We start from the raw sequence: 18,336 nt of genomic DNA, 5'->3' as shown, positions 1-18,336 counted from the left end.
AAGGTGCAGTCACTAACAGTAAATAAACCATAGACTGCTGCTCTTTTTGCTGTTTACACCTGCAGCATATGATCAGCGTACCACCCTAAACTTTAATCCCTAACCCCATCAAAATAAAATTTCCCCAAAGTCAAAGCAATCAGAAAATACTAACATTGTTATTGTAAGTATCACAATTCAGGAACTAGCTGTGTTTTTTCAAAATGTACGATTAGATGTAACCCTGTGGTGGGTTAGAACTCGAGGGTTAATCCAGAAGTTGTGGCTTTTTAAAAGAATGTTAATCATCTCCATGTCTGCTCGAATATTTCTGGTTTCTTTCACTGTTGTAATGCTCAAACTCTTAAACATTTGTTTCTTTGCAGATCTGGATGACTAAGTGATCACTATTTTGTAATCATTCTGCCATTTGGCAGTAATTTAATATGGAAAACAATAAGCATAAATTGCGGCTTTACTATACAGTGAATGGTAAAAGGACTGGTTCTTATATAGTGCTTTTTTACTTGAGCACTCACGTGTCTCATTCACCCATTCACGCACTGTTTTCTACATCTTAAGTTAACATTCAGACAGATGATGAATGCGTCAAGTATCCTTGCCCAAGGATACTTTGGCACACAGACTGGAGCAGCCAGGAATCAAACCACCAACCTTCTGATTACTAGATGGCTTGCTTTACCTCCTGAGCCACAGCCGCCCTAATTCACAGAGAATGAGAATGTTTTCTCCATATTGTTCAGCCTTTAGTTAGTGCAACGTTTCAGCCAGCCATGGAGGTGAATCTACTACCACGCCTTTGCAGCCTTGTCAGATGAAATTTGACCCTGCAACTTTTCTTTCAGCTTTTCAAGCTTGTCAGTGAAAGCTATATTTGAAGGCAGTGTACCATCTCTTTAAAGCACCACAGAAGATTTTAATGCCCTGCACAAGTGCGCATTGTAATTTATCAGATAAAACACTGCATGAGGTGAAACACTGCAGCATGAAACCATCCTGGGGGGTTACTGTCAGAATTATAGCTGCCCTGAAACTATTAATAATAAACAGGGCTAGTGGAAGATGATGCATAGTTACCTGTGCGTGCACCTGTGCCTCCCTCTCAGCGAGCTGCTTTTCCCTGAGCTCCCACTCCTTCTCTCTTCTCCTCTTCTCCTCAGCATGAGCTGCCTGTTGTCTCTGCAGGGATGCCAACTCCTGCCGCTGCTTCTCCAGGCTGCGCTGCTTCTCCTGTTCAATCAGCGAGCTGGGCCGGGAGGACGGTCGTGATAACGATGTGCAAGAGGAGGAGCGCTCACTCAGGGCCTGCCGCTGGTCCTCTATGAAACTGTCCTGCTGGACTACCACTGCCTGGGTTAGACAGAGCCACAGAGATTAGGTTAGACATACCCATCCTGTGGATTGTGGGGTATTCTGCACTGGCTCTATGTGGATGGAAGTCTTTTTTCTGTTCTTTTTATTGGAAAGCTTCACAGACTTGCATCATGTCAGTTCTGATCTGGAGCGCTGGATGTATTGTAATGCTTAGAAACCATCATACCTGCAGAGTGCTTAGCAGGAGATGCAGGTTGGAGACACTGTGGAGGACCTGCTGTTGAAAAAGAGAGAGCAGTGAGTATAACCTCAAACCTCCGGCTGTGTTCTTGTTATCCAGGAGTAAAATCCACTTCAGCTGCAAGGACAAAGCTGTTTGATGTTGCATTACTCACTGCTCCACTTGACATGTTAAAACTCACCATTATTGGTAGTGGTGTTTTATACAATATCAATTTATAACAATATGCTGATTTAACTTTACAGAGATCTGACCTTTTCTGCGCTCAGATATTATCACAGTAACCTTGTATTTGTCATCCGTGTTTACAAGGACACAAAACTGATCCAAACCACGTTACTGCGAACTAAACAAAACAGCTTTCATAAAGTGACACGTCTGGAGGAAATGTTGTGGTGTCACACAGAATATTTTAATGTAATAATAAAAAAGTGATTTTACTACAGCAGACTTAAAGTTGTTTATAGCTCCACAACCCAAGTATTGCTTTAAAATCACACTTTGCAGCCACGATAATAAAAGCACTGACAGATGAAGTTACAAATGTTGATCTTCTTTGAATCGTTAAGTCTTGGCTTTATTGTCAATGCTACTTTAATTCACCGACCTACACATCATGACTGACTAAGCACAGACATATTATCAAAAGCACACAAACCAGCAGGAAAATGTCCCCTGCTTCACTGCAAAAAAATGTTCAGGAATAGCTCAAGGAATATGACAAGGAGCCAAAGGCATCAATACACCAGAATAGGACCCATATCTGCAGACAGAGGCATGTACAAAGGGAGGCCATGGATAGCCTCCTTAACTGGTTTCCCCCTTGGACCCCTTCTAGGGGTAACCCTTGTTTTTCTTTGCTAAAGACTGGTTATTCTGCCTAATGAGTAATTTTACTTTTTAAATAAAATACTTTTAGGAAGCAGCCAGAAACAGAAGAAAAAATTGAAGAAATAAAATAATTAGAGCTACTTTGGGCATATTTTTATGGTTAATGTTTTTTTTATACTTAAATAGGTTTATGACTTATTCAAATAAAAGGTTCTCCCATTTTGCCATTTTGCAAAACAGCTCAGGGCTGGATATCAGCTTAAAAATTATTCACAGTGATTTTTGCACAGATTTCCGACAATGTATTTCTTCCTGATCAAATGTTCTGATTTCCTGTTGTTCCTGCTGTTGAAAATGCTCCTGAAGCTGCAACAGTCATGTCAGCCTCAGCTGTGCACCATTTATGGTTTTATTTCGCGTGCAGCGTTAGCAACATGAAACGCAAACAACTTCACCGACCCACTAACATGGTTTTAGACTTTTAGTCTTGTATTAACTGCTTACTGTTCTTTGGTGCTGCAAAAATATAATCATTTATTAGTTAAGCCTTATTTTTTCCTGTTATTTTATAGCGCTACGCTGCATGAGCTGCTTCTGATTATTGTGCATATTGTGCATTTTAATAATAATTTTCACTTAAAACTCTTCCTACTTTTATTAAATGACAGCTTACTTTGCTTGCCACACGCTCACTTTCACTTTGAGCTATTTTGTTATTTATTACTTAGCAGAGCTTTTTACAGAAACAGCAGTAAATCCCTAAATGTGGGCAGCAGGGTCGTTTAGATTAAGTAAAAACAATTTCAAATTTGAATTTATAAAAGAATTAATATTTTGTTGTTGATGGAGTATAAAGGTGTTTGATAGGTGGCAAAAGGAAAGCGGTTAACAGCAAATCAGCCTCAACAAGTGAATAATAATACTGAATAATAATTAAACATCGATCAAAACCAAAAGGAGGAAACAGTCCATCACAGTCATGATCAGAGCTGTGGTTAAAGGTTTGTGGAAGACTTTCAGATTTCAAACTGGGCCGACGCATTCTGGCTGAACTTGAGCATTACTGCTGTTTGAGACAACACGCTGATTAATGCCGGTAACAATGCTGTAGACACGGGGTTTTGGCAGTTTCTATGTAAACAGCGACTTGAACTGAATTAGACACAGGAAGTCAGTGTTACCTCACTGTTCCTCTTCAGCAGCTGCAGCAGGTTGGCGTTTCCTCCCTGCACACAAACATTAAGACACACTGAGTAAGCTAAAACACAATAATGTACTCGCATGCAAACATCTGCTCTTGTGTACAGTATGCGTATGTGGGCCTGTATACTGTATATATCACTGAGCGAATGTGATTAAAGCTGCACATGTGGGTGTGCTGTGAAGTCTAATTGTATCTGGCTATGATTATGTATGACGAATTTAGTGTCGTGCCGCTTTATTTTAAATGGGGACGAGACGAACGGTTCTAAAAAGGAATTTTCAGTTTACAAAAGAACGGCACAGACCAACGTGAATACAATAGAAGATGGAAGGCTGGAATCAACCCTGCATTGTATTTTTTAATGATGACTCGGACTTCTGAACACCCTCCTTCTTTTACTGCTGAACTCTCTTTGAACTTTGGCACCATGCCTAGGGTGAAATGTTAAGAAAAATTAAATGCTTCCCTTCTGTTTTCAGAAAGCAGCATTTACAAGGAATGGCCTGGTGAATAGCTGGCTCCTTTTTCTTTATTAAACAGCACATTACGTTTACTGTAGCCTGTCTCTGCTAAAAGATTCAAGACACAATAATGTGCAGTCCAGCTGCTGGTATATGCAGTATAAATGACTACAAAGGCTGGCATCCAGTGCAGAGCTACAATAGCAGCACCTAAAGGCACTCCATTCATTTCCATCATCTATTGAATCCTACACAACTGATGGTCGCCATTAGCAACGGGACCTGGCAGGAAGAGTCAAGAGGCTAATTCATTGGAGGGAGAGAAGCAGTTAAATTCATCTTAATGGTATTGTTAGTGTTGGAGGACAAATGCACCCCCACACATGCCCTCAGGTTCTCTGTGACGTGTAGGGGCACATTGGCTTCAGAGTCAAGGAGAATAACTGGCTGCTGGGATGCAGACCTTCTTTAAAACGCTGTCGGACTCCGTCCTGCGCAGGTCTCCCGCCATGTCCTCACTCTCATCTCTGTCTCCACCTGATATAAAGGGAAACCACAGGAAAAAAAGATGAGATCAAGAAGAGTGCTGCAAGACAAAAGGAGAACTCTAAGAGCTAGAATATGAAATAAGACAAATGTGATTATAATCAGTGATTTTCACTGAGGGAAAACCATTAAAATCACCACAGTGTTAGCTTAACCACAGTTCTGGCAGATCAGCCCTCATCAGCTGACTGTTCAGCTAGCTACCCTATACATATCTTATATAGGGTGTGCCAGTGAATCTTTTTCAAGTCGGATTTAATGTCTTTGGCTATGCAAAAAAAAAAAAAATATAATAATATATAAAATTTAAAAAATGATTGCTGGAATTCAACCAAACAAAAGGCTATGTCCTCAAAAAAAACAAAAACAAACCCAACAACAGTAAGCTGCTCTGCTGAGTCAAAGTCAAATGCTGGGGAAAAAACAAACCAAAAACAGCTAGGGTGAACAGGAAAGGAAAGCACTGCAGAGCACAAGTTCACCACAAAGAAAGACACAGAAACACACAGAAAAAGATCTGAAACACTGCAGTGGTCAGATGTCATGTCATTGAACAGTTTAAGTTCTTTGAAGTATCAGTGAGAGCACAGACATATATGAAGGATTCCAGGTAATCCACATATTTTTGACATTGCCTCCTGGTGACAGCAGACAGCCACGACATGAAGACATGGGTCTGCAAAGCTCTGTGTAGCAGCTACAGACTACCAGCACCAAATCATGCCAGGACCTTTAGCCTCTCCACAGCTGTGGCACATCTGCAGGCTGCTTTGCAACCCCCACCACCCCAGATCCTCTTTTGATGCTGCAACTTAATCATTGACAACGCCTGTCATTAATGGCTGTTCTGTTATGGCAGCTCATGTTGCCTTTACTTCCACATATGTGCACATGGAACAGTGGGAATGTCCCAGAACAGAGCCAAACCGCCAAATCTAAACTACTGCAGATGGAAATAACAGCCTCTTGATTACAATGGTCCTGACTGAATTATGGTTACTTATCAGAAAGTGGGTGATTAAATGCAAACTCTTTCTTCTTGGTGAAAAGTTTTGGTGGCGAATATGAACACAAATTTGAAACTGAAAAGCAAAATTTGTGTTTTATGAAGCAGGATGGAGACTTAGGCTACGTTCACACTGCAGGTCTTAATGCTCAATTCCGATTTTTGGATTTAAATCTGATTTTTTTGTCTGCTTGTTCACACTACAAATAAAATGTGACAGCAAATGCGCTCCTGTGTGGACCCTCAAAGTGGCCCGCATGCGCAAAAGAAGACGTCACACACAACGCGCTCTGTTCAGACCCAGACCAAACAGTATTGTTTGACTGATGGACCTTAATATAAAGACTTGTTTCGGACTTTACATTCCCCAATTTTGCTTTAAGTTATTTTGTTATTTACATATGGCCTAATAATTATCCTTATTGCTGTTTTAGAGGAGCGGTGCTTCAAAGGATAGTTTCAGATTTCTGTCAGAATCTGCAGATTATACAGTACAAATAAAATGTTCACGTTGTCTTCCCAACAGTTTCACTAACATCTACACGGGATGGACAGGAAGCGTTCATGATGTCTTCTCAGGCGCTTCTCCAGCGCTGATAATTGGCGTCTGTTTTTGGATTTGTGCTGTTCACACTGTCATACCATGATCGGATATGGGTCAAAAAAGTCGGATTTGATGCGCTTTCACGTGCAGTGTGAACAGTGAAGTAACTACAGGTTGCAAAAATCAACCTCTTCAGATCCATTTTTACTAATTTTGTAGTTTTGTTTTGTTTTTTTCCCCCACATTTGCCATTTAACACCACCAGGGCTGCAGCTGAAAAACAATGGCATCTAAATGACACATGGATTTAATTAAATAAATACACTGCAATTATAGTCAAATCTCCACATCTTAATGACAGAGCTGTGATGCTGAAAGTCTATTAACTTATGCAGTCTGCATTTTGGCCAATTTTCCTTCCGGCTTCTAATCAGGCCCCAGAAGAGGAACAAAATTAGCTAAATGAACACCGAAGCTTTAGCCTTTATCAAAAGAAAAAAGCAGTTTGTAGATTTGTAACTTAAACAAAGAGTTGGTAGACGTGGTGTACATAAGAATTTATTTGGTGTTCATACTGAAATAATGTGAGGTGATATAATGATTAATATTAATATCAACTGAGACCTCAAGCTGATCAACCCCTACCTGCAAGGAGGAGAGAAAAAACCCTTTTTCTCTCCACTCTGTCGTTTCTGACAAGGTTAATAAAAGTCCTTCGTTTACCATTAGAGAGAGATTCTGTGCAATTTTGTGTGATAGTGAAATTCTATGATTTTAAAAAACAGAAATGACACTTAAAATTGGGGGAATCGTAGATATAATTCATGCTTTTGACACAGAGTCGTCTTCCTTGGCGGCCATCCTTTCTTTAGATGTATGGAAAATGAGAAATTCTCACTACATTTCAGAGTTGACAGATCAGCACAGCAGAGCAGGCCATACAGATATGCAAGCTCTCAAACAGTCTGCAGGAAAACAGTTGAGAGCTTTTGTAAACCCCCCTCCCCCACCACCAAAAAAAATCCAAAGTATTACAGTTTTTATGTTGTCAACAAGTGACTCCTGTGAAGGTTACAGCCGGGTTTGCTATGTCAATAAAATAAGTGGTTCTCACACAGTCTCTGCGGAAAGATTATCTGCTGACCTACATTTATGTTGTGTTTATGTTAATGTTGAATCTGACATCTCATCTGAAAATTATGCTTTGCCTTTTTTTTTTCTTTTTTTAGTTTCACTGCTATTCTTTGATTTACATTTTCTTCCTTCTCCACCTACAGAGAACTCTGTAAAGTCTACATTTACTTTAAAATATAATTAACTGTCCACACATTTATCTATCTGTTATAGAGACTAATGTAAGGGAACATATTTCATTATGTTTGCTTGTTTAAATAAATCAAGGCTGAACTAGTGTTTAAGAGACATCCCCCTTAGACAAAAATATCATTGTTTTGCTGTAGTTTTCCAGGTAAGGCTGGCGATGTAGAGATCTGGACCTCTTACAGCTCTTGTGGTTCAATGGATTCGACACTATCAGCTTGCAAGCCACCAGTTCAGAGATATCGCCCCAGGCCACCTTTCCCTCAGGAAGCTCCAGCTCTGCTGTCCAAGCCTCCGTCTGAAATGTTTTATCTAACTGCTCTGAACAGGGGAATTGTGGGGAGAGGTGGGTATGACCACCAAAACCCCGTTTCAAGATGAAAAATGAAATATTCCACTTTTAAAACTGTGCTTTGGCTTTCAGCAGTGTTGTCACACATTTGCAGTCCAGTCACTAAGTCGGTGCAGTTATCTTGACAAGCAGGTGGGGGTTCAGCATGTTTCACTGCACTGGATTGCACAATGTTTAAAAAAATGAAGAAGAAGAAAATAAAACATAAAGGAAAAAGACACCAACAAATGTCCAGAGCAGCACACTTACTCTTACTGCTGTGCATCTGGTGACTGTCGAAGCCTCCGAAAGTCTCAGCCCTGCGGGGCAAACACACCGGCCCCGCACCACCTCCTCCTCCCTCCTGGACGCTGGCCATGGCCCCGCCCAGGCTGCCATTCACCAGTGTCTGTAACGTCTCCACTGTCACGGACACACACAGAGGGAAACATCAACGTGCAGGTCAGTAAGTGAATTATCCAGCTAACTGTGTTACAGTTCAGCTCTGCAGCCATATATCCTGGCAGGCTGCTACTGGCTCCTGTTGCTAAGCAACTATTGACAACCTATTAGTGCCACAGAGCCTCTTCACTAAAAGTTTAAACATCTTCGCAATTTGAAATTTATAGAAACTCTGAAAAGATGTGTGCATTGCTATCAGCATACAGTGTACAGATGCCACACTGTGACCTTTCCTGTCTGGCAGATTCTCAGTAAAACACAATAACCTGAGGAGGAGAAATCACATTACTGCTGCCAATTCACATATCAAATAAGGACAATTACTGCTCCAGGCTTTACAAGGACGAGGTGAAAAAGACATTGTGCTGTAGAGTAGGTAAACTTTTACTGCTAGTTTGAAAAGTTATAATCATTACAGGAGTTTTCCTTCATTCATCCAACCTCCATTAGAGCTGCAGCCTGTTTTTCTTTGAACTGTCACAAACTTACCAAACCTGTAAACTTTAAAACAAATCCTTTGTATTTTTAACCAGCTCCAGATTTTTGTGGAACACTCTTTGCCTGCAGCGGGACTAAATAATAATAAGGAGCTGTTTCCTTACGCAAGTCACACTCTGACCACCGAAGCTACTCGGCTCCTTCACAGACAAGAACACACATCAAGAACAGATTCAGCTCTTCTCTTCATTTTGTCATATTCAAGTCATATTCAACTACATTTTAAGAACGGTAAGGAATCATAATCAAAATTGATGTTTCTCTTCATTATTACTCAAAGCTTGATGTCATTGTGCTACAAGAGGACATCAATGGGCCCGTAAAAAGTCCAAAATTGTCTTAAATCCACATTTACTGGTAAAAATCCTTAAAATAGATCAAACTCTCTTAAATTATTTTTGTTTCCAATTCTTAGCACACAATGGCACTATTCATGTAACCTCTGTACAGTTAAGACAATGCAGTTGCACTGCTGTTAAGGCCACGGTGGCTTAATTTAGGCCCCACAGCCTGCTGAGTTTGCAGTTCACTGTTAGGAATGCTGAAGATGATGAAGGAGAGGGCCTTCCAACCAGCACGCTCGTTAGTCTACGGAAATGGAAAGATAGGAAGTGATAATTCCTAGAGATTTTATTTGTGTTGCGGTCTTACCCGATATCAATTAATAGATATCAGACATCAGATGGATATGTCCATGAGAATTTTGGTCATTAATTATATCTAAAATGTTATTTCAAAGTTCTTTAAATATACACTGTTATTGATGGTTGGTTGGTTATGCAATCATTTGCTTCCATTCTTGACTGTAGGACGGAGCTAAAACTCCCCTGGCTGCTTGATCTTTTTTGCATTTACAGTTTTCAGCTTTCAAGCTAATGCTTATTAGAATAACAAACTCCAACCCACTGATCTGTCAAAGGGTACACATGGAAAAAAGATTGGCACATCACACTGCAGCATCATGCTCAGAAGGCTCAGGCAGACATGTCTTCATTTATCCACAAGACAAACGTTATTAAACTTTCTCCAATTTATTCTTTTCAATTATCTAAAAAGCAAACTATCTAATATTCAAACAGCAATTCCCCATTAAAGTAATGCAAATACAGTTTCAAGCACTTAATCCAAAATCCAAGCACTTTTCAAACCTTGAAAACATCATCTTAAAATTCACAAAATCCCTGCATGTTGTTGTTAGACTGTATCATGTAAAATCCAAAGTAAACCCATACACTAGAAATACAGCAGTGCAAATGATAAGTAAAGTGAATACTATAGAGGAATACCAAAAACCTAAAATGATTATAAAAAGCCAAACTCACTTGGAAACAAGTGAAAGTAGGTTTATCTCAAATCATGTTTTAAAATCTACAAATACTCCTTAAATAAATATTTAGCATGTTTATTTTTCACTCACCCAGCTTTTTAAATTTAAAGTCAATCCTATCGCAGTCTTTCTCCACATTTCAATACCTTTACCACAGGATACAGTAATTGCTCTCAGCTCACCTCTCAGCTTTCTTCTAATAAACATTTGATGAACAACACTGCCAAAGTAACAACAAGCGCTGGAGTAAAATCTCAAACCGCATGCCGATTCCTTTAATGTTTGCTATACACTTGAATCTCTCTCTCTCGGGCTATGCAGGGATCCAACTACTGAGCTCATTACATACTCAATTACATCATTTCCTTAGGGATTAATAACATAGTAGGCTCTCATCAGAAGAATTAAAATGAATAAACAAGTTTTCTTTACATACAAATTGTATATAAACTCCTTACATACAAAAAGAATTGAAAGTCACAGTTGTTTTTGTACAGTGAATTTTTCCATGTGGTTGCCAAAGTGCATCCTTTTCACCTGTAGCCTCAAAAATGTGTGGTGGAAAAAAAATTATCAGAACTTTATTATGAAAAGTGAGGGCAGAACTGCCCATTTGTGCATAATCGATGAAAAACAATAAGGTGCTTTTTTAGCAGATGGCTTTATGCCTCATGTCATGACACAAGTTTTGGTTAATAATTGAAATTAGCTATACATATGAATGAGTCAGTGCTTTCTCTTCAATGAGAAGTTATAATACCCTGTTTTATTACCAATGCGGTGTTAGGACCGCTTTGGTGCTAAGAACTCAAACCTCACTAAAAGGAGAATAGACCAAAAAACTAAAAGGCAAAAAATGGTCCGCCTACCTCCCTATCCTCACCTATAGTCATGGTCTTTGGATAGTGACCGAAAGAATGAGACTGTGGATACAAACAGCGATAATGAGCTTTCTTCGAAGGCAGAGTGGCTTGTCCCTTAGAAACAGGTTGATGAGATCAGTCATTTGCAAGGGGCTCAATAAAAGCTGCTACGTTTCCACATCGAAAGGAGCCAGTTGAGGTGATCTGGGGATCTGACAAGCACGTCTGCCCGGTGTCTAGTACAGACGCCCACCAGAGTGGATGCTAATAGCTCAGTCACACCAGAGTAAAAAGAGGAAGGAAGGAACCCTCCTTCCAACTAGAAAAAAATATCAGTGGTTGCCCAGTGATTCAATTGAATGTTTTTGCTGTCAGAGATTCATTGCAAGTAGTTGCAGTGTACAACATCCTCAGTCACCTTGCGATCAGTTTTGATCACAGGTTGCCTGGTGGGAAGCAACTTGTCTCCACACAATTACAATTTGACTCAGACCGACTGCAACCACTCTGACAGGTTTGAAGGTTTGCAATTGCAATCTGATTTATATCTGATGTTTATTTTCTAACTTGTGATATCATTTAAAGTAAAACAGACAACGAAGGGCCGGGCATGATTAGGCCATAGTTATCCTGATTGAGGAGCCGAAAACGCTTAGTTTAAGGCTTTAAAAACACAACTTCAGGATATCGCAGTTACCAACTCAATCTTTTATATACTTTTCTTATATACTTTTAAGTTTGCCTAGATGATAAAATTTAAAAATGCAAACAGGATAACATGTGTAAGATGTACTTTATGTTCATAAAGCAGCAATGACACATGCCACATACTAACAATCTGTAACAATGTTAGCATACAAGCCTCTCACTGTAGTTTTTTCGTTCATTCAAATTTATTTCTCAGAATACTCAATGAATGACGCATCCACAGCACACATCTTAGAAACCCCTCTTTCTTACCTTCCTGCAGGGCATCTTTCATGATGGACGCCCCCCCAGGCGGCTCCAGGCTGCAGGGTGACCTGAAGAAAGGCTGGACCTGCCGACAGGCCTCCTCGCCTGGGCTCACGCCCTCCCACATCCCTCTGAAAAGCCGCACCTTCTCCTCCAGCAGAGACATGATTTCTGTATCCTTTTGCCTCAACAGTTCTGACCAGCAGAGACAGACAGACAGGAAGACACAAAGACAAACAGTGAGAAATCTCAGGCAAATGTGTGTGTGTGCTTGCTATCATACAAACAAATTTAATAGATTTCTCTCACCTCTCATTTCCTTTGCTTTAGTCTCTAGCTGTCTCTTGTCATCTTCCGTCTCACTGGGAATCCCTTCATCCTCATCCTTGTCCCTGTCCAATAAAGAAAATAAAGATGATGTACAACATCCCATAAATTAGACAGGATTAAAGACCAACAAACAACCAGAAATCTACATCACTTACAGTGTACAAGTGTTTAATCAATTAACTGGAGTTAAATTATTCCCTAGAGTTTTGGTAATTAAAAACTTAAAAACAGTATTCTGAAACATTTTCATTAATTTGCAACATTTTACAGATTTCTAGACTTCTTAAAAAGATGAGTCATGAAAATAACCATTAGCTTCACACTGATCTACGACCAATCAGTCTGTGCATCTGTCCCACAGGACAACAGACAACTCTCCCAAAAGTATGAAGCACATGAGCACATGGTGTTTTTAGTTCAAGAGAAAAAAAAGAAGCCATAGCCTTTAAAAAAAAAAAAAAAAAAAAAATCAGTTCTGCCAATAGCATGATCTCCATTTGTGTTTTGACAGAAGTCAGACTGCGAGGGAGACAGAGTGCCTAATCTCTCTCCTTCCCACTGGCTGCATTCAAATAATCCTCTGCTTATAGCGAGCTGTCCTTGAAGCCAAACCAGCATTAGACTGTCCCTGAGTACATCCTATCCCCAGGTAGGGTAGTGCTAATCCTCCTGACAGCACAGTGCTCTGTCCACAGAACTGGGCTTGGTCTAACTCGTGGTTTACATCACAGATGGACTGGTGATGAACTCTAAGAGACAGAGCCCTTAACGTAAAGCACAGTGGAGGCAGAGTTTCTTCTGCAGAAGAGGTTACAGGTTATAGTAAACCAGAAAAGATCGGGGTCTAAGCTTGCTCTTACATGTAGATTACAAGATGCAAAAATAATTGTGTGTCAAGTACATTAATATATTTAGTCTTCATATGTCTTAAAATAAAAACACTGACATGAATTCTACTCACATAGACTGCATGGCTTCCTGGATGAGCTGCATCCAGGTGTTGCGTTCCTCTTTCGAGCTGGCCAGGACCTCCATCATCTCCGGCTTCTCTATGCCTGCCGTGATGAGGAAGAGGCCGCGCTCTTCGTTAGCGACCTCCCTGACAATCAGCTTCTGGAGGGAGATCACGGTGGAGCGCTGATCCTGCAGGGAGAGAGGCGACATGGGAGGAGAATGAAAAAAGAGAAGGAAAAAAAAAGAGAGAGGAGAGATGATAAGGGGAGGGCCAGGAGGGAGGAAAGGGGGTGGAGGGGAAACAAATGGTGAGGATCAGGGAAGAGGATGGAAAAGGCAGGAAGAAGGGTGGGCTAAAGCAGAGGAGGAAAAAGGATAATTACAGGAGAAAAGCGAAAGAGAAACAAAGACAAAGGGATGGATAGGGAAAGAAGATTACAGACACAAAGGGGAAAATGAAAAAATATAGAATAAAGAGAAAAGAAGAAGCCAAAGTGACATTCTGGCTAATTTTACGATTATCATGGCTGTCGGCTGATGCACAGAGCCTCTGCTAACCTTGCATTCTTAAGAGTGCCAACACTGTAAAGCACATTTTAGTACACCACAAACCACTGCATCATTTCTTCTCAAACCAGTAAAACTCCAAAGCTGTAACCACATCCCTACATTTTTTCTCCAACCACTTGTCTGAGGTTTAAAGAATAGGTTGAGTTTTTTTCCGTTGTGTTTGTCTTCCTGGTGTGACTACATTGTAAACAATAGGAAGAAAATCCACAGCACACGTTCTACAGTTTAAACCAAATCAAGTGAGTATTTTAGAGGGAAAACAATGTTGTCAATGCAGCTCAACAAATGGAACAGAAAGATTGAGTTTGCACTAAAAACACTCCACATTCAACATGAAGAGGGGGAAATTGTGTATTCTTACATCAGTCACCTAAAAATAAGTGCAAATTGTCACCTTTAATTGATACTTTCACCAAAAATACTGCAATAACTGCTAACGAATTACAACTGTTTTTATTAACAGTCGTCAATTTGCAGGAACTCATGTGGGCTATTTCTCAGACACTTCTTTGTCAGTTAAACTGATAAAAGGTCTGGAGATTAATTCAGGTGCGGCATTTGCATTCAGAAATCCCACAACATGCAACGCAGAAGATCACAGAGAGAAAGAAGGGGAACATTAAAAGAGACCAGATCAAGAGCTTTGGTACGTGTGGATGGGAAAAAACGGGAAATGGGAACACACACTCAGCTACATGAAAAGGCCTTGATGTCCACAGAAGAGAGCAGTAGTGGATGATCACAGGATCCTTTCCATAGCAAAGAAAAGCAACCAAACAAAAAGACTCCAAAAAAACAAAAACAAAAACCCAACTGAAGACGAGAAGAGTAAAACCAGCAAAAATATTTCAGAGGAAGTCTTTTCTTTGTGATGATCATTGGTTCCAAGCTTTAGGAAGTCACTGACTGAAAGTGTTTAACATGCTGCTAATTTGTCCAATTACATTTGAGTTTGAACTACAATGGCTACCATTCCTGTGCAGTTTATGTAACTTTTTTCCCATCAACCCATGAGAAAAAAGCAAGAAGTCACTTTAGCTTTGTTCATTTTTGGGCTCCCAGCTTCGAGCTGTAGTGATGATGCACACATCACACTAGACAGAATAGAGCATGGCCACCACATCTGTACACCACCAAGCTAAGAGCACTGAATGCAACAAAATAGAAAGCTGAGGTGTAACCATTTCCTAAGAGACAATTTCTGCTTTCAAAGAAGATCATTGCTGTCATTTTGATGTTTGAATCGTCATTTCAGCAAAGATATGGAGCCACAGACAGCTCTTTAGAAAAGAGCATCTTTGAGGTCAGCCTCAGAGTAATGAAGTAAAAGCAGGTTTAAATTTTGGAGCCATTGTCGCGGCGGAAAGCTGTGCTGTACATTTAAAGCAAATATGACAAAAGATCTTTTGCTTTTCCTTCTTGTTTTATGTTTTTGTCAAACCTCTCAGCTTTGAGTTGTTCAGGCCTTTGAAAGAGGCAAGGCAATACTCCCCTGTCTTAAGCACATGCCCATATAAGTAACAGCAGCTTGAATATACGTAACACAAAAATATGGAGCCAAATCTATAATATGCAGGTTTGGTAATAAAGCTCCAAATGTTTCAGCTGAAAACATTTAGATTCTCCTCATCTTTTTGTTTATTTCCTATCATCCATTCTCTTTTAGCTCTACAGGTTTGTGTTCCTGTAAAGGTGGTGATGATCTATGACCTGCTACAGTAGCTGCATGTACTCTTGTTGATCCACAGAACTGATGCCTATACTCTCAAAAACAAACCCTCTCCACATGGCTACCATCCATTTCAAACCACATGTTATTCCCCTTTCTAATGTCAACAGCTCCAACTCAAACATGCCAGGCTTTTTTTGCTTTTTTTTTTACTGATGGATGTGATTATTAAGCCACCGGCCTGCCTCTGTTTCCATTCCTGCGAGTGTGAGACGCGGAAAGGGGGGAGAGTGTGGCATGCCATGAAGCTGTGAGTCCTGTAAACATGGAAAAAACAACTCAAACCTATATGATTTATCACAGCTGGGTTAAGGAGCCCAGGGCCAGATAAGCTTTATTAGGTGCAGCTAGCGTGCTAGCAAGAGGCAGGCATTATTTCACAATGGGATAGCTAAGAAGGGCAGCTACTGCTAACAGCAACAACAGTGGGAGAGGAAAATATGACAGCATCATCTCTGGCAGCAGTCATGAGTTCCTCATAACTGTAGGGCAAAGGAGAGGGAAAGATATGACCTACCAGCATGACAAAGACATATTTCTGGTCTTTCTCTTGGAGGAAGACGAAGACGTCTGATAGGAGCAGAGCATGAACCTCTGGAAGACGACCAGAAGAAAATCAGTTGTTGTTGGATTACTTTAAAAACATTAAAATTTTAGACCCTAAAAAGAAAAGAAACTCCTCACCCTTTAGTCTTCCCTGGGTGTTTTTCAGCTGTAGCGCGCCATCGTGGATCAGCCGCCTCCTAAGCAGATCCTCCCTGGCGAAAATTTGCCCGTTCTTCATCATCATGATCGACTTGTTGTCCATACGGCCGTGAAATTCCTTCAGGCGCCGTCTTTTCTCGTGTTCGTTCACCTTGCTATCAACCGCCGCTATCACCTCCTTCACGAGTCGAATAGCCTCCGTCAGGTCAAAGTAGTCTTCGTCGCTCTCTGTGTTAGACGTGTGACAAGATTTTAGAAAATTTATTCTACAAGAGATTACCATAGGAATGTGATTTCAAACCAGCTGAAGCAAAAATGGAGCACCGTTACATTTGGTAGTTTAATGACTCCAATCTAGCACACTTAACCCTGAACGACTCAGACAGGTGGTGTTTAAGTGCGGCAGACGATGAAGTGACATTTTACTTCTCATTTCAGTATTTTAACTGTGGCTGCATTTCCACTCACTGGAAGAGTACTGAGAGCTTTTTTATGGTATTAGCTGGTCACAGTGAGTCACACATATTATTATAGAGACAGTTAAGCTTATTTCTTATAATTTGTTTTTAAATCTTGTACATGTCTAATGAAAAACCTTTATTTACAGTATGTATATAGCAAATTAAAATGATCATTAAGTGTCTTGTATGATGTTCGAGCAATACTTTGAGCCAGAATACCTTCAGTGTAGCTTTAACATCATTCCCTATTCTGCCATTTGATGTTTTGATAATTTTGGAGAACGTTGCAGAACAATTTAGAGATCGCACCTGAAAAGCACAAAATGTATAGATTTTTGTGACTAAGAAACAACAGTGTTTTACTCGATGATTAAAATAGATATGTCGTTCTGTATGGATTTGGCATGTTCTCCCCATGTGGGTTGTTCCACATACTCGGCTTCCTTCCGAAGTCCAAACACATACAAGGAGTTACGGTAACTGGTGAGTCTGAATTGGCCATAGGTGTGAATGTGAATGCGAATGGTTGTCCGTCACCCCTGATGTGGAAGGAAATGGTTGGATGGAAGGACGGACAGACAGAATAACTTGTTTAGACTTAGAAAAACTTTTTAGCTGTCTAGACTTTTTCATTTCCCTGTACTTATGCCTTCATGTGCACACCACAAATCACAATCCGTAGTAATTGATGACTTCGTAAAGCCAACCTGTGGGCTGAATTAGACTCTCTACTCTAAGGGGACAAGTAGACTCAAGCCATAAGAGCACCCACTGCTTATCAGAGCCAGCAGATCACTGCTCACTGGGCCAAGGGTTAGATTTTTCCTTTAATGTATCATCTGCCTGTATGTGTATATTACATTTTCTCTATTATTAATATTAGCTACTGTCTGCAAGACAAAATGCTCCTATGCTCCTTACTCTATAAATCCAAATATCTAACTTATTTTCTTTGGAGCAAATTGGACAAGAAGACTGATACCGCTTCCTTTGCATTATCTGCTAACTAGCTGCTGGCGACAGACTCATGCAGTGGACACACACCCAATACATATCAGTTTCAGCTTATGCTCAGCAGGAAAGAGAACGAGGATGGAATTATTTCTAATGAAATACATTTTTAATCAGCGTAGCTGCAAAAGCCATCTGGTTATCTAAATAAAGTGCACACATAAAAGCCTTGATTAACTTGACAGCGGCTGAGTCACTGTCAAGTGACTCAAGCTTAACATTTATTTATAGAAAAGTACTGGGATTTTCTTTAAAAGTATAACAACAAAGGAGTAAAATATCAGGGTCTGCTGTGAGTCAGAAAACATGGAGTCTCCGCTGGGGTACTCTAAGGATTACAGTAAAGTCACAAGTGCCCTTTAAGTCTGCAAAGTGAGGAAAACCCTAGTCAAACTGTCCTGAATGCACACTTGTTGTACTCTATACAACACTCTTGAGTTTTGGGCTCAGCATGCAACATCCTTCCCTAAAGTGGAATATTTTCCTCCCGCGTTGTATGTCGGTGCTCCAAAGCACCAAAATATAATCTCAAACTGTGACTCTACTGTGTTATTTCCTCTCAGTACATATCAGAGTTGGCAGGAGAGACTCTTCTTAAAGCACCTTGGGGATTAAGGCAGAGCTCCCCCATCCCACATAGAACTATAAACAGGCTTTGGGGAGGGATTAGAGAG

At 40.3% G+C, this 18,336-nt stretch overlaps 1 protein-coding gene across 5 annotated transcripts in view; it reads right to left on the bottom strand.

Annotated features, from left to right (window-relative positions):
* LOC116325647 (A-kinase anchor protein 13) overlaps positions 1 to 18,336 on the bottom strand; it is a 124,764-nt gene that overhangs the window by 7,121 nt on the left and 99,307 nt on the right. For 4 of the 5 annotated variants that reach the window (XM_039613087.1, XM_039613093.1, XM_039613108.1 and 1 more), the window contains 10 exons: positions 16,170 to 16,418; positions 16,003 to 16,079; positions 13,194 to 13,375; positions 12,212 to 12,294; positions 11,909 to 12,097; positions 8,069 to 8,221; positions 4,515 to 4,588; positions 3,568 to 3,612; positions 1,541 to 1,591; positions 1,078 to 1,350 (listed from right to left, as the gene is read on the bottom strand). In XM_039613087.1, the coding sequence (XP_039469021.1) occupies positions 1,078 to 1,350; positions 1,541 to 1,591; positions 3,568 to 3,612; positions 4,515 to 4,588; positions 8,069 to 8,221; positions 11,909 to 12,097; positions 12,212 to 12,294; positions 13,194 to 13,375; positions 16,003 to 16,079; positions 16,170 to 16,418 (1,376 nt within the window). The remainder of the gene's footprint in view (positions 1 to 1,077; positions 1,351 to 1,540; positions 1,592 to 3,567; positions 3,613 to 4,514; positions 4,589 to 8,068; positions 8,222 to 11,908; positions 12,098 to 12,211; positions 12,295 to 13,193; positions 13,376 to 16,002; positions 16,080 to 16,169; positions 16,419 to 18,336) is intronic. The other variant, XM_039613100.1, reaches the window with a different exon arrangement.

This window comes from Oreochromis aureus, linkage group 1 (assembly GCF_013358895.1).
Source record: "Oreochromis aureus strain Israel breed Guangdong linkage group 1, ZZ_aureus, whole genome shotgun sequence".
NCBI lineage: Eukaryota > Metazoa > Chordata > Actinopteri > Cichliformes > Cichlidae > Oreochromis > Oreochromis aureus.
Note: the sequence above shows the minus strand (reverse complement) of the source record. Positions and strands in the feature narration are given on the sequence as shown.